The 25,827-nt window shown below is 41.8% G+C and overlaps 1 protein-coding gene across 18 annotated transcripts; it reads right to left on the reverse strand.

Annotated features, from left to right (window-relative positions):
- Positions 1 to 4,457: 4,457 nt before the first annotated feature.
- Positions 4,458 to 25,522, reverse strand: LOC112232584 (cold shock domain-containing protein E1). Of its 18 annotated transcripts, none has more exons than XM_024399667.1 (24): positions 25,419 to 25,522; positions 21,572 to 21,937; positions 21,325 to 21,412; positions 20,119 to 20,362; positions 17,093 to 17,251; positions 16,161 to 16,359; positions 15,673 to 15,782; positions 14,814 to 14,900; positions 14,626 to 14,723; positions 14,447 to 14,528; positions 14,234 to 14,362; positions 13,535 to 13,660; positions 13,198 to 13,437; positions 12,620 to 12,784; positions 12,140 to 12,310; positions 11,829 to 11,840; positions 7,838 to 7,945; positions 7,537 to 7,712; positions 7,298 to 7,410; positions 7,066 to 7,185; positions 6,761 to 6,939; positions 6,374 to 6,537; positions 5,990 to 6,122; positions 4,458 to 5,875 (listed from the first exon to the last, which is right to left on the reverse strand). In XM_024399667.1, exons 4-24 carry the CDS (start codon positions 20,242 to 20,244, stop codon positions 5,828 to 5,830), a joined length of 2,745 nt encoding a protein of 914 aa, XP_024255435.1. In that variant the 5' UTR covers positions 20,245 to 20,362; positions 21,325 to 21,412; positions 21,572 to 21,937; positions 25,419 to 25,522; the 3' UTR covers positions 4,458 to 5,827. The 18 variants fall into 18 exon arrangements, with proteins under 18 accessions (XP_024255435.1, XP_024255433.1, XP_024255427.1 ...); XM_024399665.1 differs by having other exon boundaries at positions 14,626 to 14,744; XM_024399659.1 differs by having other exon boundaries at positions 15,616 to 15,782.
- Positions 25,523 to 25,827: the final 305 nt, after the last annotated feature.

A 25,827-nucleotide genomic window follows, 5' to 3' on the forward strand; every position in this document is an offset into this window, starting at 1 on the left:
GTCCCCTGAACTCTCGTGTATTTTCTGCATTATGCAATTATATTGGTTAAGACCATGTAACACTTTTACAACATACAGAGAAGTGCGCTGGTTATCAAGGGGCAAAGTATTGACACTTTTTTTAATTGAGAGACGAGCTTATTGAGAAATCGCGCTGGTAAAACATACATGCCCTTTGCAACCATGTACCTATGTAAAAGTGGATTCTCGGCCCTCACTCGCATGAAAACTAAATACAGGCACAGACACACAGGAAATGATTTAAGACCCTCCAATACAACCCAACATTGCAGTCATGTGCATCATTTCAAGCACACCCTTCTTATTAACCTGTGGTGAGTTATTCACAATTTGAGATGAACAAATAAGGTTTTATATGTAAGATGGCTAAATAAAGAGCAAAATTATTGATTATTATATATGCCCTGGCCCTATAAGAACTGTGTCACTTCCCATGAGCCGGGTTGTGACAAAAACGCACTAATTCTTACATTTATTAAACATATCGTATAGTGTGTGCGCCTCAGGCTTACAATGACGGCAAAACATTTGAGAGTGCGCTGACCCTGGTGCTAGAGGGGATACGCAGCTGGAGGTTGAATGTTTGAAGGGTTACGGGACTATAAAAAGTTTGGGAACCAATGCCCTAGAACAGTTCTTTAACTTTTTCAGCCTGGGACCCAAATGAGAAATGTGTTTTGCTGGGACCGAAATGTAGGTAAATGTACCAATATACGTAAATATTGGTACATTTCTTTGCCCTTATACCTAAAACAAATGCATTTTAGACAAACAAATAACTATGAAATAGCAATATAGCTAGTCATGTTTATAAGGGAGTAACCGTGTCGTTGTATGAATTTGTTCGTTTCGATTGACTCATTACTAAGTACTTTCCCACACAAAACACATTGAGGGAGCTCCTCGTTAATTCTCAAAGTTTGTATGAAAGAGAGAAATTTATCGCTGTACTGGCTTTGCATGACGATTGAGCTGTCAGAACTTGTTGCGAGCATGAGTCCATTTGGCGAGTGGGAATTACAAAACAGTGGTTTACAGCGCATCATCTGCTGTTGAACGATAGCGCTGCAGCGTGTGACGCGGAGTGATCAAGAAAACTCCAGAAAAAATATCTGGTAAACCACGAAGCACACCCGCATCTCCCTCTCCCGCAGCTGCCAAACTGAGCAGAGACCGATGCTTAGCAGAGAGCGCACTGAAGAGGCCGCAGTTGCACCTGGCCAAATCTATTCATTAAATAATTATACATGTGCGGACACGTCGTGACCCACCACAGGTCGGCGACCCATACTTTAAGAACGGCTAGATTGAATATCTAATCAGGGGACTATTTCAGACAAATTGTCAGGGGCGCTGTGGTCATGTTTCATGACGAACAAGGGTCGGTAGCTAATGAGGGATTACTGTATTGTTTGACAAGGACTGAGACTAAAAAAAAACAGGAAATAGTTGTGGAATGTTCCAGATCTTGGCGTATGCCTACTGAAGCTTTGGACAGTTTACCAGCATGTTTATATATTCCATTCTGATAAAGATCACCCTTCCTGTCAGAAAGATATATAAATTACACAGCCAAAAATCTGACAGTTTACTGACGCAAGTGAACGAACGTTTACAGTATTGTGTCATTGGATAGAATAAGTAGCTAAACGTACATTATGTCCGCTCGAATTTGTATTTATACCCGAGTAAGAGTCATATAAATGCATTAGTCTTGACGTAGCCTCGTCGCGAACCAGGCGATTTGGGAGGTATGGCAACGCTAGACTAGTCTTGACAGAACGGGAATTTGAATTTTAAAATCTAATGTTGACATCAAACACCAGCATAGGACAAACTTGATACAGTACACAATACAATGTATACAAACTAGTCTTTGAATCCACTGTACTCAGAAGTATTGTAACAAATTGCCAATTTATAAATTAAAGCAAACACTGATAAACTGTCCTTAAATCTAATCTGTACATATTTCACAGATCACCCCTCAATCTTTTTATTTGCAATAGGGGTGGGGTTCATAAACTTTGCCGAAGTACTAGAACCCCAAGGGACTTAAAATTGTCCGTAATCACTCCAGTGCATCCCTTACAGAGAATTGTGCCTTCAGCACAATTATTTTGAGCAATTCCCAAACTTGGAACTACATAGATTTTAGCTTAAAATCTAGTGTATCAGTTTTCACATCTGATTTCGCCAGTAGCTGGATGCTTTGTGCATTAATGCCGTTGTTTGACCCTCAATAGACAAGTTGTTTTTTTGTACCTCCTTGAGTATCATTAGGCTCCATTTGAAAATACTGATTGCTTTCAACTTACAAATATGTAATTGTGACTGCCCTCAAGCCTGGCCAAGATGGTGAGCACCAACTTAAGAGAATGGCCATGAGGGTAATGTCAGTCTCCACCACATCCAGTGTGTGAAAGTAATACCCAAAGACCTCAGAACCTACATTAATGCTGAATTTAGCTCTCATCCCATAAATGATCTGAATCCTGAATAAGAAACAGTGGTTAAGGTATCAGTGGAAGGAGTCCTACGTGTTGTCTGGAGTTACTGAGAAAACCACGTCAGGAAGTGGTCACAGCTTTGGCACAATACACGTCCAGCAGTATTGAAATATTACTTTTTCATTTCACTTGAAAAGTCCAATTCAAATCAATCTTCTTAGGTGATAAATTCATCCCTATCATCTTCTTTTGCTTCGATCGTCCTGGGTGCTACACACTTAGAGAAATTGAAAGCGTTTGAGTGGAATGCAGAACCCAATGAACAGCTTCTGAAGTCACTTGAGGTACGGCCAGCAGACCAGAGGTCAAGCTCACCCTGCTGCATAAAGGGCCGTCCTTCTGGGAAGGGTCTAGTAGAGGGAAAGGCGGCAGATACCAGGCTGGGCCTCAGCTGAGGAGAGCAGATGCTGGGGGGCAAAGTACAAAAGTGGTAATGGTGGTCTTAGTACACACAGTCAAAGCCTACCTCCCTTATCACGCCTGTGGCAACAAGCCGAACAGACACCAGAAGAACCGAAGAAGTCCAAAAGAAAGTCCCGACCCTGATGGAGGCTTGGGGATGGCTGGAGAGCCGAGGAAGAGTGAACCAATCAGGCTGCGAAAAAGGAAACAGCAAGGACACTGACAAAAGGGATGGTATAATTCCCTGAATGTTTGTCACAGTTGCCATGGATACCTCCACTCCTGGGGTTTTGCAGAGCAAAGTCAGAGGAGAGAAGAGTGCCAAGTCCATTGAGCACCAGCGAATCTCTTGCTGCATGCAAGACCAGGGCAGGGACAGAGAGAAGAGTAACATAAGCATTTCTGATGAGGGTGAGGATAACCAACATGTTATGAAACACTCAGAGGCTGGCATGGCAAAGATAAAATGAGGGCTGGCAGAATCCAACCAGTGCCCTTAAGATGGTTGACGAGAAGAAAGTTGAGAGGACTAGTTGCTCGCCAACACACTAGTCTGAAAGAGCAGCAGGTCCAAATAAACTCAACGGATAGCCAGATTCATGAGCTGGAGGAGAAACAAAACATCAGGCAAGCTGACCAAGAGGCCCAGCAGAAGGTAGTACAGCCAGAATTTTGGGATAATGAACTAAAGGTAGAAGAGGGATATGAGAAAGACCTGGAACAGTTCCTGGAGATGGAGGTGAAAGCTGTGGAGTGTAAGGCCAAGTTGGAAGAGTACAAAATGAAAATGCAAGGACTTGATTCCTCAAGAGATTGAATAGTTCTAAGGGAGAAAGTTAATGTTCCAAGCCACGATGCAACATCGACTGCAGGGTGGACAAGGCCAAATGAGGCCTTGAAATCAGTCAAGAGCTCTTAGTCAGCATGGTAAATAGAAAGTTTGCTCCCAGAGAGAACGCCGATCTTCCTCATGCGCTAGTTCCTCCAAACCAGATCAAGGACTTGCGTCCGTCGTGGCCAAGTCTGCTTAGAGACTGGTGGACACACTGGTCTGAAGCCCCAAGTCCAAATTCAGAAACAACCAAGGGTTGTGCATCGCGCCGAGATAACGATACATCTGGGCAGCACAATGGTTTGAATGAGGTAGAGCAAGAACTGAAAATTAACAGTTTAAAAACAAGCAAACCAGTAACTTAATGTGCGTGATAATTCAAACCGTGCAGGGATTTGTTCCCAGTTTTACATTTCTATATTAAAAGGTTCTGTGTGGCAACAATAAAATGCATTTCTTTAAGCAAGCGTCTATTGTCCTACCAAAAGTTGCTGAATAGCTTTTCCCATCTTGTTTGCTCCACTGTTCAGGCACATTTTTGTTGGAAAGTAAGGACAGCATTTATTTTTCACTGCACTGTTTCAAGACAGGTCTCTTGTTGCCATCTTGAATAAATTTGTTTCTTTAAACTGCATGGAATTTAAAGGAACAAATAACTGCCTGGATGTTCTTTCAAATAAAGTAACACAATATGATTTTCATAAAACTTTAATTCAATTGCTTCATTCAAGACCATTAACAAAAGTACATAGGAGCGCCTGTGCAGTTCAGGATCAACCCAGTGATCTCCAGAGTTTAAATAGTCTCTAACTGCCGTAAGTGCGTACAGGCACAACAGATCACCCTCCAACACCGCCAGAGCACAATAGATATCCTGATCCTTAAGACACAACTTAATTTTAATGCTTTGTTACCCCGCTCTTTTTTTACTGAATTTAAAATGTATTTTTGTTATATTGTGATGTTTAATCTTTCACTAAGAAAAAAAATGCACACATTACATACAGTATATTTCAACCAACAGGTATTTGGGATGCAGATCAGTATTATTTCTACTGGGAATAAAAAGCCATCCTTTCTTCATATTTTGGCAGTTGGGCTGGGGACAGAGGATATGTCTTTTTTTTTTGTTTTTGTAGTTTAGGCACCGTATTCTTACATCAATGAAACAAAAAAGCAAAGGAGGTGCAAAACAATGAAGTACATAGTATAAAACTGCTCGATATAAGATGCCATTAGGAATTCTGCACCTGGGGAAATTGCTTACAAAGCGTGTTAATAGCGAAAAGGTATTTAAAGGCTCCAGATTTGTGAAAGTAAATCCAAATCATAGCCACTTAAACATTCACAGACAACACAACACCATGCTTTCACTCCAGCTCTTGGATAAAGAGTTTAAAAAACTGCTCAAAAAAACCGAGCAGAGAAGTAGCCTCTGTTTTAGTCCACACATGAGAAACATCACCCTCCTTATGGAGGGAACTTTGCTTTATGCATTTTGTAGGAAAGCATAGTGAAAACCACTGGCAAATGATAATCATTTAGTTGCCTTAAATGAGGGAGAACAATGGAGGAAAAGAAGCAGATGAGCTCTAATACATGCCCACACACACACACGCACACACACACTGGTTGCAGGTGCAGAATTCCAGACAATTAGGCAGATGGGACAAGACACTGCCACGCAACCGTCACTGATTCTAAACGCACAGAAACCCCCAAAACAAATTCCTCTGTAACTTCTATCATTTCTAAAAACACCTTATGCACAACGGTCACGCGCACACACTCGGAAGAGAGATCCCGCCTTGTATACTGCAGTACGAAACTGTATCAAGTACATCATACATGGGCAGCAGAGAACAAATGGAATGAGGGTTCCCTTGCAGGTGATGGAACATGGAGGGGTTACACATGCTTATTTCTCTGTGTGTATCAAGAGTGTGTGTAGGAGCATGTGTCCACAAGACAGCAAAAATCCCTTTCCATTGTTGTCATCCATTCTCAAGTTGCATTTCTAAATCAGGGCCCACCTAGTCAGATGGGAAGGGTTATATACTGCTCAGTCTATGACACCCGGTTGACGGGTCTTCCTCTCCATATTGAAGCCCTGTGTACAAAATAAAGTAGACCAGTAATAATAAAATCAACACACTTTATAGATAAAAACAAAGTGTACAAATCAGAACTTATTATACAGCATTACGTGTTCAAATGTGCGTACCTTTGAATTGTCAGGGCCGCGGGGCTGTCTCACAATAACTAGGCGGGGGGCACTAGCGTCATCCAGGGTGATGCTCTTGAGCCGGTTGACCAAGCGATCAGGACGGGGGGTTGCCACCGGTTTAGGCCCTTCACTGTGGGGGTAGAGAAACAAGAGGGCTTTTTTAACCAACAATATACTGTCTAGGTTTAGGATAACTGGGTCATAAATGAGACACTTAGTAAATGCGGGGGCTAGAAATCCAATTTCACTTATTCAGTTCCATTGACTTTGGTTGCCATCAAGAAAACGGGCATCATTATTGGCTAAGTTGAGGTAATACTTCCGTTTCCGAACATTTTACCCTAATTCATGGTAATAGTACACCCCCCCTGCAGTATTTACCTAACTCTGCGCACGTTGCAGGCACTACATTTCCCTGTGCGTTGGTTGAGGATGACCGAGAACTCCACCTCATCCCCGGTCTGGAGCTCCAAGCCATCATGCACCTCTTTGACATGGAAAAACAGCTTCTTACTCTCGCCAACTTCATACGTGATAAAACCAAACTGGGGAGACAAGACATTACAGAATGAATAGGCATAGCGCTCATAGGTAGCCACACCAATACCTTGCATAGTGAGAAAGTCCCAAAACAAAGTAAACATTCTAATTACTTAATGTTTGGGTTACTTACCATCCATAAATAAACCACAGAATCTTTCAGTTCAATTTTGAAAGGCAATTTAATCATGTCCATCGCCAAAAATGTTGACAAGCATGATCAGATACCTGGTCCTTGACGCACTCCACCAGGGCTTTACGTTGGGGGACAACATTGCAGGCCATCTTCTGTCCTGTCTGAGCCACTGTGCACAGTTGGAACTTCACCATCTCGCCTTTCTGCAGACAGTCTGCCTTGTTCGCCATGCCCACAATGCCAAAGGAGTAATTCTGGCACTTAGTGCCATCTGAATGGGTACAGGTGGGGAGAAGAGGTACAGTCAATTTAGCCATTTGGTTATTATAGAGTAAGTGCATTAGTAAAAACATTCAATTGACTTGGACATAAACCTCCACTGCCAGTGGTGACTTACCTTCCTCCAAGAGCTCAATGAGCCCCTGGTACTCTGTCTGGGACGGGTCCACACTGCGCAGAGGGCGCACCACCTTCCCCAACATCACTGTCTCACCAACATCCTGCCCCACACTATTCACTGCAATAACAGAACACCATTAGCATACTCACTTTGAAGGTTGATACATAAATGCTTCACTATAGAACTGATTGTGGTGCAAACTCAAACAATAAAGCATTTCACTGCCTACCTGCTACCACCTTAGTAACCTTCTCAGCGCTGACTTTGTTTCCTTTGCCCTTGGACAGGGTATATTCCACAGTGTCACCCAGCTCCAGGTTCTCCAAGTCTCCACACAGCTCACTGGAACAAACAGGCAGCAGGAACAACCAGGCAGCATGAAAAACATGGGGCAGATCTTTTTTGGACAGATCTAATGTCACACCAACCAACATTTTCTACTAGCTTGCATGTGTTGAATAGTTGTACCTGTAATGAAAGAAAATCTCTTGATCGTGATTGGCTGTCTCTATGAAGCCAAAGTTGTCTTTCAGGGTGGCAATGTATCCCAGCAGCCTCTTGGTGTTGACGGTGCGGTTGAGGATCTTGATGGTGACAGCGCTCTGTTGGCCCGTTCTCTTTACCTCATTGATGGAGAACTCCACCTAGAGGACAAGGTTGAATTTACAGCACATGAAAACAGAGCCAACTCATTCTCTTTGGGGTCTGGTAAATTGCCATTTCAACAAAGCAAGTTTGAGCCAGTGTGAACTTGTTTGGTTTTCAGTACCTTGTCTCCTGCCTGTGGCTGGGTAGCTCCCTCCAGATCTTTGACGTGGTACGACACAGTCAGTTTCACTCCACAGTCCTCATAAGAAATCACTCCCTCTTCTGCTTCCTACATGAGGACAGACATCATAAAATGGATTAGACTGACAGTTCCAGTCAAAGGCTGGCTACTGCACTCTTCTCCAGAAATCAGGCATTCAACTGTTACAAGTGGATAACACCACTGCTGAGCATTAGGACACATTCTAATACTTCAGAAAAATGCATTCAGCCTGGCAAAAATAAATAACTGATATGACGAGGCTGGATAGTTGAAAGTAAGCGTAGGACAATGTTTTAGTTCATCCAAGCCGGTGCACATCAGTAATAACTTCAAAAGGAGGAAGGGCGGAATGAAGCATTTGAAAAGTTTAGGAGTATATCAGATGAACAGCAGTAGCAACTTCTTGTTAAAGCTAAAAGTGCAGATGACTGGCACCAAGATGTGCTTTGGAATGTGTGATGCACCTCGTTAGCATTGACTAGTATTTGAAATCAACACCTTTGTACAAACAGTGTTAAATGTAGGGCTGTACCCCCCCCCAAAAAAGAAAACCTGAGTTGTTCTTTCAACCAATTAAATCAACTAAACGCACTGACCTTGTCTGATGCTTTAAGCACACTGATTAAATAATTAAGACAAATGACGAGGGAGTACGAATGCAATTGATTTGATTGTGCAGGGCAGGGCTCAGACTTGCTGCGCTGTGTTAAAAAACGATATATATTTTTTTAAAGCCAGTGACAAGCACCCATTCTCTCCTCCCTGCTGCGGTGACCACCACAGAAAAAATCAGCTTGTATTTGGTGCATGTGACAAATACAAACAGTGAAATGCTTACTTACGAGCCCTTAACCAAAAAAATGCAGTTAAGGAGAAGTGTTTTTAGCGCTGTCCACATTGCTGTAACAATCACAGCCAATTCTGACTGAAGTCATGTTACTGAAATCCCTAATTTCTTTAGGGAAAACATTCCCTGAACCCTTACATGACACCTATGTGTCACATGCACGTGACCAATATGGCCTGGCCTATAGAACATCAATCACATCAACAAATTGGTTATAAACTCAGGACACCGTAACGTCAAAACAGATGCACTCAAATGGGGGAATGTTTACTGGTTGCTCAGGAAGTAAAGGGGAAGTTAGATGTGCGGAATAAATTTGACCAGTTGTGGAAAATATTGGAGATCAAGAAGTTAAGGCGCAAGCGCTGTGTACATATGTGTGCCAAACAGGTGCTGTTCGATTACAATATAATTTCCGACCGTTTGGAACAAAGTGAACACTGAATACAATTATGCGTACCAGTCCAACTTTTTTTGGTAAATCCGTTATTACAGCAAAGATTAAAGACAGTCACATTCGTTTGTGAATGCAATTTTTTCCAAATTTGAATGGTTTATTTATTATTTACGCTAATTATTTAAGGGTGGCTGTGTTATTTTAAATCGAAGAAGCTTGAAAGCGCTTAATGATAATGACATTAGTTAGTCACAATAGAGATTATTATTCATATTTTTCAGACAATTTGGAACAGTTACACTAAATAAAACCAGAGAGGCTGTACTAACAAAAAGATGTAAAGCCATTATTACAGCACAGCAAAGCATAAAAAACAGCTACATTTCTGAACTTGTTTATCCGACGTGTTGTGGTTACGTGAGGCTTGGTGCTCATGGAATAAATTGGCAATTAAACAAACCGGCAGCAAGCAGGATCTTCAACCGATCGGCATTGCAACCCCTCAGTATTAAAATTGTCATTGGTGGGTTTGAGGTGTCACTGTAGAATTGGTGGTGTTGTGGCCAAAAGTAGTAGTAGCACATTTGTATAAGTAATAAATCAACATTTTTGATAATGATCCTAAGATATTAATTTTTTTTTTTTTTAGCTACTGCTCAACTAAAGAAATCTTGGTCGACCAAAAGCCTATAGACCAAACAGTCGACTTAACCTCTTGGTGTTAGGGGGCAGTATTTTCATTTTTGGAAGAAAAAAAAAACATTCCTGTTTTATTTAAATGGGATATTTTGTCAGGAAAAGATGTTAGAATATGCATATAATTGACAGCTTTGGATAGAAAACACTAACGTTTCCAAAACTGTAAAGATATTGTCTGTGAGTATAACAGAACTGATGTTGCAGGCGAAAGCCTGAGAAAAATCCAATCCGGAAGTGCCCCAGGTTTTGAAAGCGCTGCGTTCCAATGACTCCCTATATGGCTGTGAATGTACCATCAACGAGCTTAAGCTCTCTACGTATTCTCCCAGGTGTCTACAGCATTGTGACGTAGTTTTATGCATTTCTGTTGAAGAATAGCCGTATGGAGGCACATTGCGTAAGGGGTCACATGGTAGCTCCGAGAGAGATTCTCGCGTAAAGTGCAGAGGTAGCCATTACTCCAATCGGTCCTAGAGAAAAAGTAATTGTCCCGACGGATATTTTATCGAATAGATATTAGAAAAACACCTTGAGGATGGATTCTAAACAACGTTTGCCATGTTTCTGTCAATATTATGGAGCTAATTTGGAATATTTTTCGGTGTTGTGGTGACCGCAATTTCCGGGCGATATCTCAGCCAAACGTGAAGAACGGAGCTATTTCGCCTACGAAAATAATCTTTTGGGGAAAAAATGAACTTTGGCTGTCTACCTGGGAGTACCGTGAGTGAAAACATCCGAAGTTCATCAAAGGTAAACGATTTAACTTGATCGCTTTTCTGATTTCCGTGACAAGTTTGCCTGCTGCTAGCAAGGCATAATGCTATGCTAGGCTAAAACAAACCTACACAAATGCTTGTGTAGCGTTGGCTGTAAAGCATATTTTGAAAATCTGAGATGACAGGGTGATTAACAAAAGGCTAAGCTTCAGAGACCCTGGGTTCGCGCCCAGGCTCTGTCGTAACCGGGAGGTCCGTTGGGCGACGCACAATTGGCCTAGCGTCGTCCGGGTTAGGGAGTGCTTGGTCGGTAGGGATGTCCTTGTCTCATCGCACACCAGCGACTCCTGTGGCGGGCCGGGTGCAGTGCGCGAACCAAGGTTGCCAGGTGCACAGTGTTTCCTCCGACACATTGGTGCGGCTTGGCTTCCGGGTTGGATGCGCGCTGTGTTAAGAAGCAGTGCGGCTAGGTTGGGTTGTGTATCGGAGGACGCATTACTTTCAACCTTCGTCTCTCCCGAGCCCGTACGGGAGTTGTAGCGATGAGACAAGATAGTAGCTACTACAACAATTGGACACTACGAAATTGGGGAGAAAAGGGGGCAAAATTTTTTTTTTAAAGAACAAAAAAAAAGGCTAAGCTGTGGTCCAATATATTTCACTTGTGATTTTCATGAATAGGAAGATTTATGTCTGTTGCGTTATGCTAATTAGTGTCAGATGATAACAGTACCATTCATGGGCAGGGCGTCACTACAGGTTAATGGAGTCAGCCTTAGTTAAATGCCATATCTCCTTAGGAACTAGTAAAGTAAATTACAAGACTGCAAAGGTGAGAATAACATGTTTTTAGAGGAATTGATTAGGACTGGAACCACAGTCAAACATGGGGTGAGGAGCACATTCAACGGGCATAGACAACACCACTGACCTTTTCTACTACTTTACCCTTGAGAAATATGCACAATTAGTCTAACCATTTGAGCATACATGGCAACTACAATATACATGTCTGCAGCAATGTGAAGAGCAAGGTTAGGAAATTAGACTGATTTATGCAATTGGGCAAAAACCTATACATGATTAATTTTATTAAGGTAACTAGGGGAATTTGTCACAGTTGCCACGTAAAATGTCTGGCAAGTCAATGTCATATCTAGCTAACATGAGACAAAATTAGTGGTTAGTACTTTGCCTCAGTGTCAACCCAGTAGGAAAACATTCTGATAGATGTATCTATCTAGCGTTGTTCAACTTGATGGCATCATGCAAAGACAAAACTCCTACCTTGTCTTTTTTCTAATGGAGAGAAGGAGCATGAGGGGGAAAGGGTGAAAGGAGAAAGCAAAGCAGAGAATTAGAACTAAGGAGTCAAATTAAATGGGCTGAAAAATGCCTGATCGTAAGGGGAAATGTGTGCGTGCGGGTCTCGGAGCAGTTATACATTTCGATACTGATCAGACTAGGAGGGGGATGAGGAAAGAAAAGGCAAAGAAAGATCAGGCAGGGAAGGACAAACATGTACCGTCAAAATAAAAAAGGCAAATGTTGACAATGTCGCTGTGGGTTCCCAAGTGCTGCCCTGGGTGCTTTCGTACCTTCTCTTTGGCCTTGCTGGGGCTGGCACTCTTGTTGTTGGTGATAGCTGCTGTGGCCTCTTTCTCCACCACACCCACAAAGCGCTGCTCAGACTGGGTGTGGAAGGAGACTGTGCCCTTGGGCAGCTTCTTGATGCGCACCGCGTGGTTCCTCTGGGCAGACAGCATGTCCTGCACAGGAGAGGGAGAAAAAACCTGTTTCAATGTGTGTTGGTGTTCAACAATGCTCTCATTGAGATCGGCTGCCTCACAATACAAACCAGACAGAGACCAAAATACATTTGGAAAACAATGTGCCTAGGAAAAGTGAATGGGTTCAAAAGTGAGATTTCCTAATATTTATAAGAATTTACTGGATGTTCATTTCAAAATCAAGAGTTTCCCACTAAACTAACAGCCTTGGAAGATTGACAGAGAAAAAGAGGGAAGGTGAGATGAAAGGAATTTTAAAGACAGCAATTGTATATTGAAAAAACGGACCATGGGCGTTCTCTCTGGACTCACGGGCACAACTGTGAACTCGACTTCATCAGAGATGTGCAGCTGGCCCTCCTCCAGCACCTCGCTAAAGTGAAAGAACATCCTGGCGTCCCGGTCTACACACTTGATGAAGCCAAAGCCATCGCGCATTGCAGCGATCACACCCTATAGGACAGAGAGCCGTTATCACACAGCAGAAATGCCGTCGACTCTGCATGTAGACTGAAGAATCTGCTGGGACTGAATGGGATGCGTGAGTTTACGAGCTGCATTAGTTTCCCGATCCTTGCGCTTTCATCACTAATTATATGGACGTATCAGAATTGGGCGAAAGCAGCCCTTAAACTGCTTCACTGAGTGCTTTGATTTTACTTGCGAGTTAACCGAGATTAAACAGTGCACTGCAGATAAAATGCCAATCCTTCCCTTTCATTCGGGACTGTAGGTTTACGCTCTTCCATTTAATAGATAACAACAGTTTGGAATATGAAATCAATTTTAGGAATGCAAATTTCAGGTTGCCATATTCATTGATTAAACTCCACAAAAAGCTTCCTCAAATGAACTTGTGAGCGTACCATAGATCTCCTCATGGTCCTTACCATCTCACGGGACTCCTTAGTGAAGTGGAAGGTGTCAGGCAGGATGTCGATGTTGGTGGCCCGCTCCAGCTTGTCCCTGCGGTCTGTTGAGATGTTGAACTGCACATGGTCGCCCTCCAGCAGGGTCACCTTGGACTTGGTATCCTTCTCGCCGAAAAGGAGCTCCTTGTCCGTGAAGCTGATCCTAGCACAGATGCGGCCTGGGAGCGGATCATTCTAAAAGATTGGGAGGAACAATACAAATAATCCAGGATTCAGTTAAAACCAAGCTCAGGTTAATTCTGAGTATGCAGGCATCTCGTAAGTTGCGGACCTGGTTCTTGGTTGGAACTTTAGGGATGACTTTGACGACAGTGCCTTCAAACTGCTCAATGCTGATGTCCTCAAATATGACTGTTCCCTGGGCGAGCAGCCTCACGTCGGTGGCCACCTCTTTCCCCTAGAGAAAAAAACCCAAAATGCTTTATAGCCGATTTATGCTTGATTCGGCAATGTGGTCTAAAGGCTCTGTACGGAGGGTGTAACGCAATTGCGGAGGCCAAATCGAGCTCCATACGGCGATGCCATGCACCTCCCAAATTTTGTAACAATGCAGAGGGCTCCATATAGCTCCGCATTGAGATGATTAGTTGACGCTAAGTGGAAGAGCATGTGTAAACACAGCTTAGCTCCACGAAACGCAAGTAGTATGAATGCCCTGACATCTGCAGACACCGTAACGCCATAAATGCTTTAGCTACTTCAATGTTGCTCTTTTCCTTTCCATTACAACATTCTATTCCATATTTACAGGCTCATGGCATCAATATGTATTCAGAATGTATACATGAGCAGGAGTAATTTCTGTTGAACAGACTGTCATTAAACAGCCATTGCTTGATTTGACAAGTTGAGTCCCTAACATAAGAATAACTTGATTCCAATACTGGCCTCATATTCTATACTTTTGCAAGCCATTAGAATGAGTCACTAGAGTTGGCTAGCCAGAACGGTTCCATGTGATGCCACCTACGTTTCTCTCTTTGATGGTGAACTCCACGTCGTCTCCGGCCTGTAGGGCCTCCAGGTCACCCTTGAACTCGCTGTAGTGGAAGAAGATCTCCTTCACCACGTCAGCCCTCTCAATGAACCCAAAGGCCTCCTACCAGACAGAAGGGTTATAGATTAGATTATAATCAGGCACATACAGTAGCCAATGTCCAGCCAGGGATCCACAAGGCTCTACCTTGGTGGCACAGACAACCCCCTGGCACCTCATCTGTTTCTTCTTTACCAGGACGATGTTGTGAGCACTGACTGCACCAGTGCTGAAACACAGAATATACCATGAGGAAAAGGCTACGGTAGTATGCAATCAAAACATTTTAAATTGTGAAACAATAAGACACTTGAAAAACAACTCACTGCTTGTTGGTTTCCATGTAGAAGCTGACTTTGTCTCCCGTGTCCAGGTGCATGTTTCCCTCTATGTCATCCGGGGTGTAGGTCAGGTAAAACACCTCCTGCGTGGGAAGGAATCCATACTTTACATTACATTGACTACCAGCCTTGTCATGAAAAGTATCTTTCTACAGGCCATTTGACAGTCTTACCCCGTTTCTCTCGTAACACACACTGCCAGTGGGCACCTGCCCCGGTGCAGATTTGCCATCCAGGTGAGTGGGAATCGCTGAGACAACCTAAAAGACAGCAACAACCACAGGGGGAGATGGTTAAGAATGGCATTTGGGTGATTCAACACGATTGCCTTACTATAAATCAGTGCACCTAAATAAGGAAATTACAATCAATCATTCTGTGGAAACAAACTGGTTGATTTTCAAAAGTATATCAATGTAGACACTACTGCATGAGATGTGAAATGCTTGAAATGCCAAATTTCTTCATTTGAACGAGTGAAGGCCATTTGAAGAAAAGGCTAATAAAACAATGTCTATCAAAATATTACAGCCAATTAAACTTATTCAATTTACTGAATTAATTTGTCACTCCTTTGAAAATAAGCCTTCAACTTAATTTAGGCAGAACTTTAGAGAAAGATTTAGGCTGTTTTGTTTAAACGTCAAATCCCACCTCCACCCGTGAACACCATCACCACACAACATGTATGTCGAGGACAGTCAAGCCCATTGTAAATCTCCATGGAAACAGACGATATTCCTAGCATTTCAGATAAACAGACCACGGCCAACATAAATAACAATAAAATTGTGGATTTAAAATCAGAGGGGTGGGGTTCGTATTAAGAATTACACATCTATGAAACTATTAATAAACAAAAATTATTTTAAAGATTCACAATGAGCTTGAACATACACCCAACTGACAAACAAACACCGACATTGAGGTGACAGGGACAAAAACAGAACCAAAAGTAAAATGGTGTTCCTTAACTGGATGAATATAACCATGCAGCACAGTAAAGGGAGAGGCGTGCGAGTCTGGCCCCACCTGGCCCGAGATGCGCTCCTCTGGAAGCACCTCTGGTTTGATCTTAAGCAGCTTCACTGCTATGGGCTTGCCAGTGCGCCTGTCTGAGGACACTTCAAACTCCACATCATCTGGAGAGGCAGAGGGGAAGAGAGAAGGAAGAAAACGGGTTGTGAGAAAATGCATTTGGCTCCAAATGCTGACCGGACATTCATGGAGGTCAATCGACTTAAAAGCTGCCCACAGTAGCTTGTGAAGAGACCAGGACAGAAATCTGTTGTTACCACTTAGCCAAAATGATTTTAAGGAATTCTCATTTTTGGCCAGATAAACATTATGTGGAGTTTCCCCAGACAGATTAATCCTAGTCTCAAGGAGAATCTCATTTGAAAAGGTTTAGTCCACGATTAATCTGTGTCTGGGGAAACCACCCCTAAAAGCTTGTGTTGTTCAGTACAAGCCTGGTGGATGAGACTAGACTAAATGACTAGAAGCAGCACTGGACTCACCTCCTATCTTGAGCTCCTGCAGGTTGCCGTTGTACTGGGAGCAGTGAAAGAAAAGGCGCGCCTGCCGCTCCGAGCACTGGATGAACCCGTAGGAGGTGAGCAGCTTCTCCACCACTCCAGTCTCCCTGATGCCCGCCGCCGTGCCGTTGGCAAACGCCGTGTGCCCGTTGTTGTGGAGCATGCCAGGGTCAAAACTCATCTGAGCAGAACAAGAAAGGACATTTTAGAAAAATAAAATAAAAAAAGGCTGACAAAATACAGCTCTGAACATTGAATGTGAGCAGATGTGAGTTTATGAGAGGGATTGTGTAAATGTGTATGATAGAACAATTCTCTTTCACAAATGAAACTCCCACATACGTCAATAAGATTTAATTTACACACAATCCATTAAATTGTGTTTCCTGACTAATGGTTGAACCAAAGTTTGGAGAGACTAACCAAAAGAGCTTTCTGGTGTTCTGACCATTTCTCTTCTGAATGCCGGTGAGCACAGTTGGCCAACCCCAGATGGTTTTTATGTTGATTCAGACCATTCACTACCAATAAAGGCCACACTGTATAGTTATTTCTAGTTGGCTCAAGAGAATCCTCCACTTCTATTCACTCAGCAACTATTGCAACTAAAATAAACAAGCACCCCTGGATTGACAAAGTTAGGAACATCATACATGCAAAAACAATTGTTATAGGACTTAATCTTTATCCAAACCTACTACAAAACCATTGCATCTCCCATTGACTAGCAAAACGCAACATGAACTGGGTGCTACAATATGACTTCACACAGAGCCAAATGTTCATTAATTTATCTCCCTCAAAGTAATCAAGAGCCACTGCAAAACAAACCATGCGGTTAGCTAACATCCCCCTGGCAGTCATTACCACTGTGGGTGCAACTGATGCGATTCCCACACAACATGCCCACTTACTGATCTCTGATACAGGGGGGTCCGCTTGTGTTTTTTGTGGGAGACAGAGAAGGAGCGGGGGATAGCCACCGCAGAGGTGGAAGGAGCAGTATTACGTGCCAAAGGGGGTTCGGAGTGCACCCTCTCCATATCCAACAGTGGGATCGGGACTGGGAAACACTGTTGGGGGGGGTCAAAGGGTGATTTGGAGATTCAGATACTTGGCGCTGTGGTTTTGCTCATGAGTTCTCATTCCATTTCACTGTAGCTTTCTAGGTCTTTGAAGTTATTTTCTTACACCAATTGTAAAAGTGAGGGGCAAGTAATAATAAAAATAAAAACAGATCGATACTGACCGTGGGAATCCTGATTCCATAAGAGAAACTCAGAAATTAAGTTATTAGCAGAGACCTAGCATCTAGTATTATGGATGGAAATTGTGTGCTTTTTGGCTCTACAACACTAAAATGGGGGGGTTTAATGTCCAGGCGAGGTAGTCTTTAAACACCTACAATAATCAGCCTGATCAGTAAAACTAAACATTTGCCATCAACATCTGACGGAATGGAACAAAGCGTTGAGAAAGGTGGTCATGTAACATTTTAAGTTATCATTATTGCCTGAATTACATTTAAAATAAGATTTGACAGAATCAGACAGTGCTGATGTGAAAGACAGTTTAGACAGAAGCATGTCTACACAGTAAGATGAGTGGGTACATGAAGGGTCCCAGAGCAGCCTCATCTGTTAGGTCCCTTACTAGCATAGCATCAATGTTGAAAGTTGAAATTCCCAGTAGTTAGTGGATTGAGTGGTCTGTCCTTAAAAGGGATGAATAATCCCATTTGCTGGTTCGATAATTAAGATTCCAGACTAAGCGACATTGAACGGCACCAGGCATCGGGGAAACAGTTTAAAATCAACTCGTCTTACAAACTAGCCTACCTTAACGAGACTGAAATAAGCTATTAATTGGGAAAAATGTCAAACTGACATTGTATAAATCGTTTTGTCAAGTTCCTACTGGGAACATTATTTTGAGCATTAACGTCACCTGAGGGGTGTACTACAAAGCAGGATCAATGAGTTAACCAGCTAACTTGACAAAGCAGTGATATTTGACTCAACCAAAAACACATTTTGCTTTCGTAATAAACCAGAAAATCAATAGTATTTTCTTCACCTCTGCATCAGAATCCTGCTTTGTAGGTCACGAAAAAATATATATTTTAAAGTCACCCTTTATTCTCACTTCATGTTACATTACACTCTAGATGTCGACCGATTAATTAGGGCCGATTTTTTTGTTGTTCACACCTTTATTTAACTAAGCAACTCAGGTAAGAACACATTCTTATTTTCAATGACGGCCTAGGAGGCAGAAAGACAGATTTTTACCTTGTCGGCTCAGGGAATCCAATCTAGCAAACTTACAGTAAACTAGTCCAACACTAACCACCTGATTACATTGCACTCCACGAGGAGCCTGCCTGTTACGCGAATGCAGTAGAAGCCAAGGTAAGTTGCTAGCTAGCATTAAACATATCTTATAAAAAACAATCAATAGACTGTCGTTGCTCCAATGTGTACTTAACCATAAACATCAATGCCTTTAAAATCAATACACAAGTATATTTTTTAAACCTGCATATTTAGCTAAAAGAAATCCAGGTTAGCAGGGAATATTAACCAGGTGAAATTGTGTCACCTATTGTGTTTATTGCACGCAGAGTCAGGGTAAGTCTATGATTTGATAGAGCAGTCACACTGTAGGGGTGGTCGGCAGCAGCAGGCTCGTAAAAGTCAAAGGTATATGGTTTAGAGAGAAATAGTCGACGTGTTATAATTCCTGTAATAACTTGCGGCTGAACTTGAAAGGGGTTCCTTTGTTATTTTACCGTTCATGTCTTCCATAGAGAAGGTCTTGATCTACTTCAAATAAGGTCTGTGTTTCGTGCAGGCTTAAACCGCCTCCGTGTTTTGATACCCGTGTAAATCTCACTCGGATAAGGTAACATTTGTCAACATATTTTCATAAATCCACTAGACAAAAAATATGATCTTCGCTTATATTTAGCCAATATTGAGCAGAGTTACCTTGTCCTATGGATATCTACACAGTTATAAAATTGGCAAGGTGGTGTAAGCCTACATGAAACACAGACCTTACTTTAAGTGAATCTAAAAATATCCTATGGAATAAATGAAGGAACAGCTTTTCAGATTTTGCTAGAAGGTGTCATGGGAATTATGACTCGAACTTTGGTAGTCAATTCTTACCATGCCCATTATAAAAATAGGATTTCCTGCATATAGAAATTTGTTTTTGTTTTTAACATTCATCACAGGTAACTTAAACTATTTTTATTCAAACAGTTGAGAGTATTTGTCTCCTAAGCAGACTCTTCAGTATCATTGTCACTTCAGAGCTGTGTGTGTTCTAAAACTTCTTAACTGGGAACATTGAAGACCCATGAAAGCTGGTGGTTCATTTTAACATATGTTCTCATGTTATTTGAGACTAAATTGATTTTATTTATGTATTATGTTAAAATAAGTGTTCATTGAGTATTGTTGCAATTGTCATTATTACAAAAATGTGTTTTTTTTTGTCCTCCAATAATCGGTATCGGCGTTGAGAAATCATAATCGGCCGACCTCTATTACACGCCCATTGTTTTCCTTTGCCTGTACTAGACTACTAAGACAAAAACAAACTTCAGTTTGTTTATATTGCCTACGTTAGACAGAAATTGCAGCACTAATCATATCCCACACCACTAATTTCAGGTGACACGAGGCATGGCACACAGCATTTACAGCCTTAAATTCTGGTGGGTAAAAGCACATTTGAAACATAACCAAATCCCAAGCAACCTTTAGACCAACCTGTAACTGCTTGACTGCACCTGAGCAGAGGCTAGTCTCGGAGCCCCGAGGAATGGAAAGGTAAGGCCAGTCAGAGCAGAGAGGGGTAGGGCAAGGTGGGTGAATGGGTGTTCGATGGGGGGGAGACGGAGGGAGGTGGTGGGGAAGATGGAACTTACGGATCGGCCGTATGGTGACAGGCTGAGTCCGATGGGGGAGGTGCTGCTCAGGTCAGCGCTAATAAACGCGGCAGGTGGCGACGTGGGCAAGGTAAACTCAACAAAGCCTTTCCAGGGGCTGCCCATATTTTTCCATAAACTCAAGCCAAACTCCACCCCTTTGTTGTACTTGATAACTGGTTTGCTTGACTGCCTCGATTTGTTATTTTTTTGCTCAACCACCCAATGATACACCTCTGGATGTCTGCAAGGGTGAAAATGGGAAAGGGACAAAAATAAATAAAGGGGGAGGCAAAAAGGTCAGCCAGTGAACAGTGTCACAATTAAGGGAAAGGTCTGTGGGTGTGAGGAGACAAGGGAAAAGGCTAGATATGACCAGGTAGAGGGGCAGGATAGAGAGGCAGAGGAAAGATTGCTAAACTTCAATAACGAAGTAGGCCTATGGCAGGGAAGACTGGCTCACTAAAAGCCTTTAACTGTGCTAAAGCTCTCTACTAGAGTTAGTGCAATTAATTTCTCTTGTTACCAATTTATCTAAAACAAGTTGAAGAATGATTCAGCCCTCTCAAGTAGACGCAAAGGTCAGTCATAATTTGAGGTACAGGATGGTTAGTCCAACTGCATCTGAAATTCAAGTCACTCAAGTAAATTAGGGGAGCCGTTGTGCATGTTGTCACCAAAAAAAGCAAGTTTATTTATGATATCAAAAAACGACCATCTGGGTAAGGGGCAATATTCCCCGCCTTAGTTAAAATGGTAGCGGATGTGCACACGTACAATGGCAGAATTGTTGGGACATTTAGTGGGTTATTTGTGTTCATTATCATAACAAATATATCTCCACATTCCTGCCCTATGACTGCACACCAGGGGACCAGACTGGAACTTGGGAAGGTGTGTTTTTTTCTTAATTGGTTCAACGTCAAATTTAACACGAGCATCAATTTGCAGATAAAATGCCATGTGATAAACCATTACAGTAGTTTGCAAATGCATTTATTAATGGCGTCCTATCAAATCAGTCCTTGATATGTGTAGATAAGTGAAAGCAAAGTAAATACATTTCACATGCAACTATATTTGGACAAGGCTGGGCTTATATAAAGGATGCCTTTCTAGACACAAACAAGAAACGTAAGAAACAAAGTTATTCAAAACCACAACACATTTATGAAATAAGTAAAACAACGAAAAAAATGGACCTACCTTGATTTGGAGTCTTGAAACTTCTGGTCGTCTTGAACGCCTTTGCAGATCTCACACACTTATTTGTTACAGGTTTCTGGCACAAGTTCTAGATACGAGTAGCATGAAGCAAAAGGGAGAAAAAATATTTTAAAAGGCAAAAGCAGGTGCAATAGTGCTTGAAAACAAAATAAACAGAGCAAGAAAAGATAGACGTAGGAGATCGGATGGTTAAAGGAACTGGGGGGGATAGAAGCCCTCTAGGCACCCCAGGGTAGAGTCGGTGGTGAGGATGAGGGCGGCTGGGAGTAGCGTTGGGACGTGTGCTTTGTCAAAGCTGTTGAGTAGGCACAAACTTCTGGTCTCAGATCAGTTATCTTCACGGTTTTGCAATGTTGGCAAAGGATTGCTTCTCTTGAGTGTGTTTCGATTGGGCAGGTGTGTATCTTGTGTCTTTGGTGTTTTCTTAGTTTAGTTGCTTCTAGATTTTCCTTTGAAGTGATCCTTTCCTTGAGTTGTTGCGACTGTACGTTTCGGGATTTTTCTCTTGAATTTGTTTCTTCGTTGTGATCTGAACTTGAAGAAGCAGTTGCGTATGGTACAAAAAAAAAATTCAGTTCCGTTTCACTTCATACTGTTGAGAAAGAGAGATCCACTATTAGTTTAACCTGTTGAGTGTAGGGGGCAGTATTTTGATTTTTGGATGAAAAACGTACCCAAATTTAACTGCCCATTTCTCAGGCCCAGAATCTAGAATATGTATATAATTGTCAGATTAGGATGAAAAACACTTTCCAAAACTGTCAAAATATTGTCTGAGTACAACAGAACTGATATTGCAGGCAAAAACCCGAGGAAAATTCAAACAGGAAGTGGCCTCTATTTTGAAAGCGCCATGTTCCATTGAATGCCTTCCCCCCCATTTAAAAGGGATAACAACCAGATTCCTTTTCCTACGGCTTCCCCATGTTGTGAACAGTCTTTAGACAGTTTCAGGCTTTTATTTTGAAAAAATGAGTGAGAAAGATCACATCGTGTCAGTGTATAGCTAGGTGTCCCCAGAATTTTGCTTGCGCAACAGTTTGGAGCAGCCATTGTGTCTCTCTCCTATTGACGAAGCTAAAGTCCCGGTTGATATATTATCGATTATATATTGAAAAAAACAACCTGGGGTTTGATTATAAAAAACGTTGGACATGTTTCTGTGGACATTACGGATACTATTTGGAATTTGTCTACGATGTCGTGACCGCTCACGCCCGTGCACTTCTGAACATAACGCACCAAACAAATAGAGGTATTTTGGATATAAAAAATAATATTTCTGGAACAAAAGGAACATTTATTTTGTAGCTGGGAGTCTCGTGAGTGCAAACATCCGAAGATCAAAGGTAAGCGATTTAATTTATTGCTTTTCTGACTTTCGTGACCAATCTACTTGGTGGCTAGCTGTTTGTAATATTTTGGCTACTGAGAGAGATGTTCTTACATAAATGCTAGGATAGCTTTCGCCGAAAAGCTTTATTGAAATCTGACACGCCAGGTGGATTAACAACAAGCTAAGCTGTGTTTTGCTATATTGCACTTGTGATTTCATGAAAATTAAATATTTTTAGTATTTTAATTTGGCGCGGTGCAATTCAGCTGGATGTTGACGTGAATGATCCCGCTAACGGGATGGATGCATCAAGAAGTTAAAATGAATCAGATTTAGTCATTATCAATGTACATGACCTAATTTGAATAAACTAGCAAATTGCACGACTCCTGATAAATGTGCCATCAAAGACATATGTCACCATTTATGATGGTGGTGGTACCATTAGCCCATAGGTTGACAATAAATTAGGACATCATGTGTTGGAAACACTGCAACAAAGTACTAAGGGGCTAGCATTAGAGCATTCTAAATAGTCTTTCTAGATTCAAGACCACTATGAAAAACCATTATAGCCACCTGTAGACTAGTGCCTTGGGTCACTTTTCATGTGAATTGAACTCCAGAATCTTCACCCTCAGACTCCCAGGCCTAAATATAGACCTTCCTCAGCTGCCCCTGCACACAGTGCCAGCTGACTAGATACTAGAAGTCCTGCGGATAAACAAGTCCCTATGCATACCATTGGCCGTACTGATATGCATGTCAGTTTCTAACCAGTAAGGTCTGTGTAATTCTATGAGCAATGTGGATCATGACAAAAGGCTCAGACACTGATCCTAAAATTTAACTGTATAGGACATTGCACAGTAACAAGAAGCAGGGACACATCCACAAAGTTTAACTAATGTGTCATGGCTGTGTCACAATGGGTGCTAAATGTTGTGAAAGGGGTCAAATATAGTGTGGATGGGTCTTTAAAGCTCATACTTGGTATCCAGGTTACAGTTGTTTATGGACAGCAGTGCTAAATTGAACCTCTTGGAAATCCGTGTCAGAGAAATGTAATTTTTTTTGACTTACAGTCCATCATAATGGATCCCTTTATACCACTTATCTACATAAATAACCATTATAACACCCTGCCATTCTATGGATTTCAATTTGCATCTTGACAACACTGCCATTAGTGACAGTATGTTTACATGTCATTGTGTGTTTAGGCTGTCAATGGATTGGTACAACTACCACCTAGCAAGGTTTGTTGAGACAACACCTGTACTGTCAAACTGAAGAATGGTATGCAATTTAATCACCCTTGGTAATAGGGTGACGTTGGTTGAAAGAGTGGGGAAAACATTCACTCAGAAAACAACTCTTGCTTAATAGAGCAATGAAGAATATCAACATGGTTAAAACAAAACAGCAACTTGGGAGCAAGTGCTTTTCAGTTGCTCATGACGCAGCCATAAATCAACATTTGCCTACCAGTGCCCACCCACTAAAATCACTGGGCACGACTGGCCTTTTAGCACATATTTCTGAAATAGGTGGTCGTACATTGTTGAGTTCAGAAGCCCATAACTTTTGTTTGTCATCTTACTTGCTAACGTTACCTATTGTTTTGATGCTTCACCAAATTCTGAATTCATGTCAGTAAAGCATACTAAAGTTGGCAACAACAAGAATACGTACACGGCCTCGTCTCAGCTAGATAACGTTAGTTGGCTAGAACTGTAGCGTTCATGGATCATGACAACCTAGCTAGGTCGTTCATTATTACTAGTCGTAACATCACTTAACTGTCCCTGTTGGTTGAACAATGTTTGACACCAAGCAATTCATTAATTACCAACCAGCGTACTATTAGCTATAACTATGCACAGCCATGTGATTTGCCATCAAGCAACCACGCTTTGTAATGCAGTAACGTGGCCTACTAGCCACACCATTAGTTTGCATTGCTAGCTAGCCGATTAAGTTTAACGGACACTAATTAGCTAGCAAGCTAACTACAAAACAAATGGAGGTGTTAACAAATGGTTAAATCGAATGGCTAGTTAACCTTAGATATTTGTTAAACGCTAACTAGCTGACATTAGCTAGCCAACAACGCATTAGCTTTACTTCCCTAACTAACAGTTACTACGAGCACTTGGCTAGGTAATCATACATTTAAATGGTTTGTTCCTAATTCATGTAATTGTGAAAACTAACAAGGTCTATTGTGCCAATTTCAACAACCCATTTACTTCGCAAGGGTTAACATTTTAAGATGGGCAGGCGCATTAGTTGGTAGTGTGGCACCGGACAACAAAGGAACTGCGACAGATAAATTCGCTAGCTTGTGGCTACCTAGCCAACGCTTGCTAAACTCGTGCAAGTCCAGATAACAAATGGAGTTCAGCTCGTTTGTCACTTCAGCAAATTTGTTTAACGCCAAACATAACGCGAGGATACCGGTAGGCATTAAACAATTGATCATGTTTATACAGGTTATTAATTACGTCGAAACGTTTACCAAAATAGCTCCCCAGATAGATAACGTTAGCTACACAGTACTGTAACGTGTCGGTATGATTTAGGACGAGTGAAAACACCGGATAACACTACCACACCTATACGCTTTGAAAGATAAAAACTTGGTTCAAAATTATTTTATATCGCTAGAACTTGAATATAATCTCATATTATTGTATAATCGTAACTTTCAATTAGTAAAATAAACAAAACTCACCCCAACAGCTTTCAGCACTGTCACCAGCGCCGCCAGAAGCAGCACGGCACATTACGTAGTGATCGGAGTGCGATCCTATCGCGAGATTTCATATGATATGGTACTGAGAGGTTATACCAGAGATCATGGATATAATGACGAGATACTTGTGTCACAAATCAAAGTTTATAGATCGGGTACACAGGTCAAATCAAATTTTATTGGTCACATACACATGGTTAGCAGATGTTAATGCGAGTGTAGCGAAATGCTTGTGCTTCTAGTTCTGACAATGCAGTAATATCTAACAAGAAATCGAACAAATTCACAACAACTACGTTATACACACAAATGTAAGGGATGAATAAGAATATGCACATAATAATATATGGATGAGCAATGGTCGTGCAGTATATGCAAGATGCAGTAG

The sequence above is a fragment of the Oncorhynchus tshawytscha genome, linkage group LG16 (genome assembly GCF_018296145.1).
Source record: "Oncorhynchus tshawytscha isolate Ot180627B linkage group LG16, Otsh_v2.0, whole genome shotgun sequence".
NCBI classification, from domain to species: domain Eukaryota; kingdom Metazoa; phylum Chordata; class Actinopteri; order Salmoniformes; family Salmonidae; genus Oncorhynchus; species Oncorhynchus tshawytscha.

Bases quoted from the DNA above. Each gene is read 5' to 3' on its own strand.
- LOC112232584 (XM_024399655.1), bottom strand. From the start codon at position 20,244: ATGGGCAGCCCCTGGAAAGGCTTTGTTGAGTTTACCTTGCCCACGTCG. The intron at 14,901-15,615 runs GTTAAGGAACAC...GCTGTCTTTTAG, and splicing joins TGCATGGTTATATTCATCCA to GTTGTCTCAGCGATTCCCAC. The intron at 6,538-6,760 runs GTATCTGATCAT...TTGTCTCCCCAG, and splicing joins TGGAGTGCGTCAAGGACCAG to TTTGGTTTTATCACGTATGA.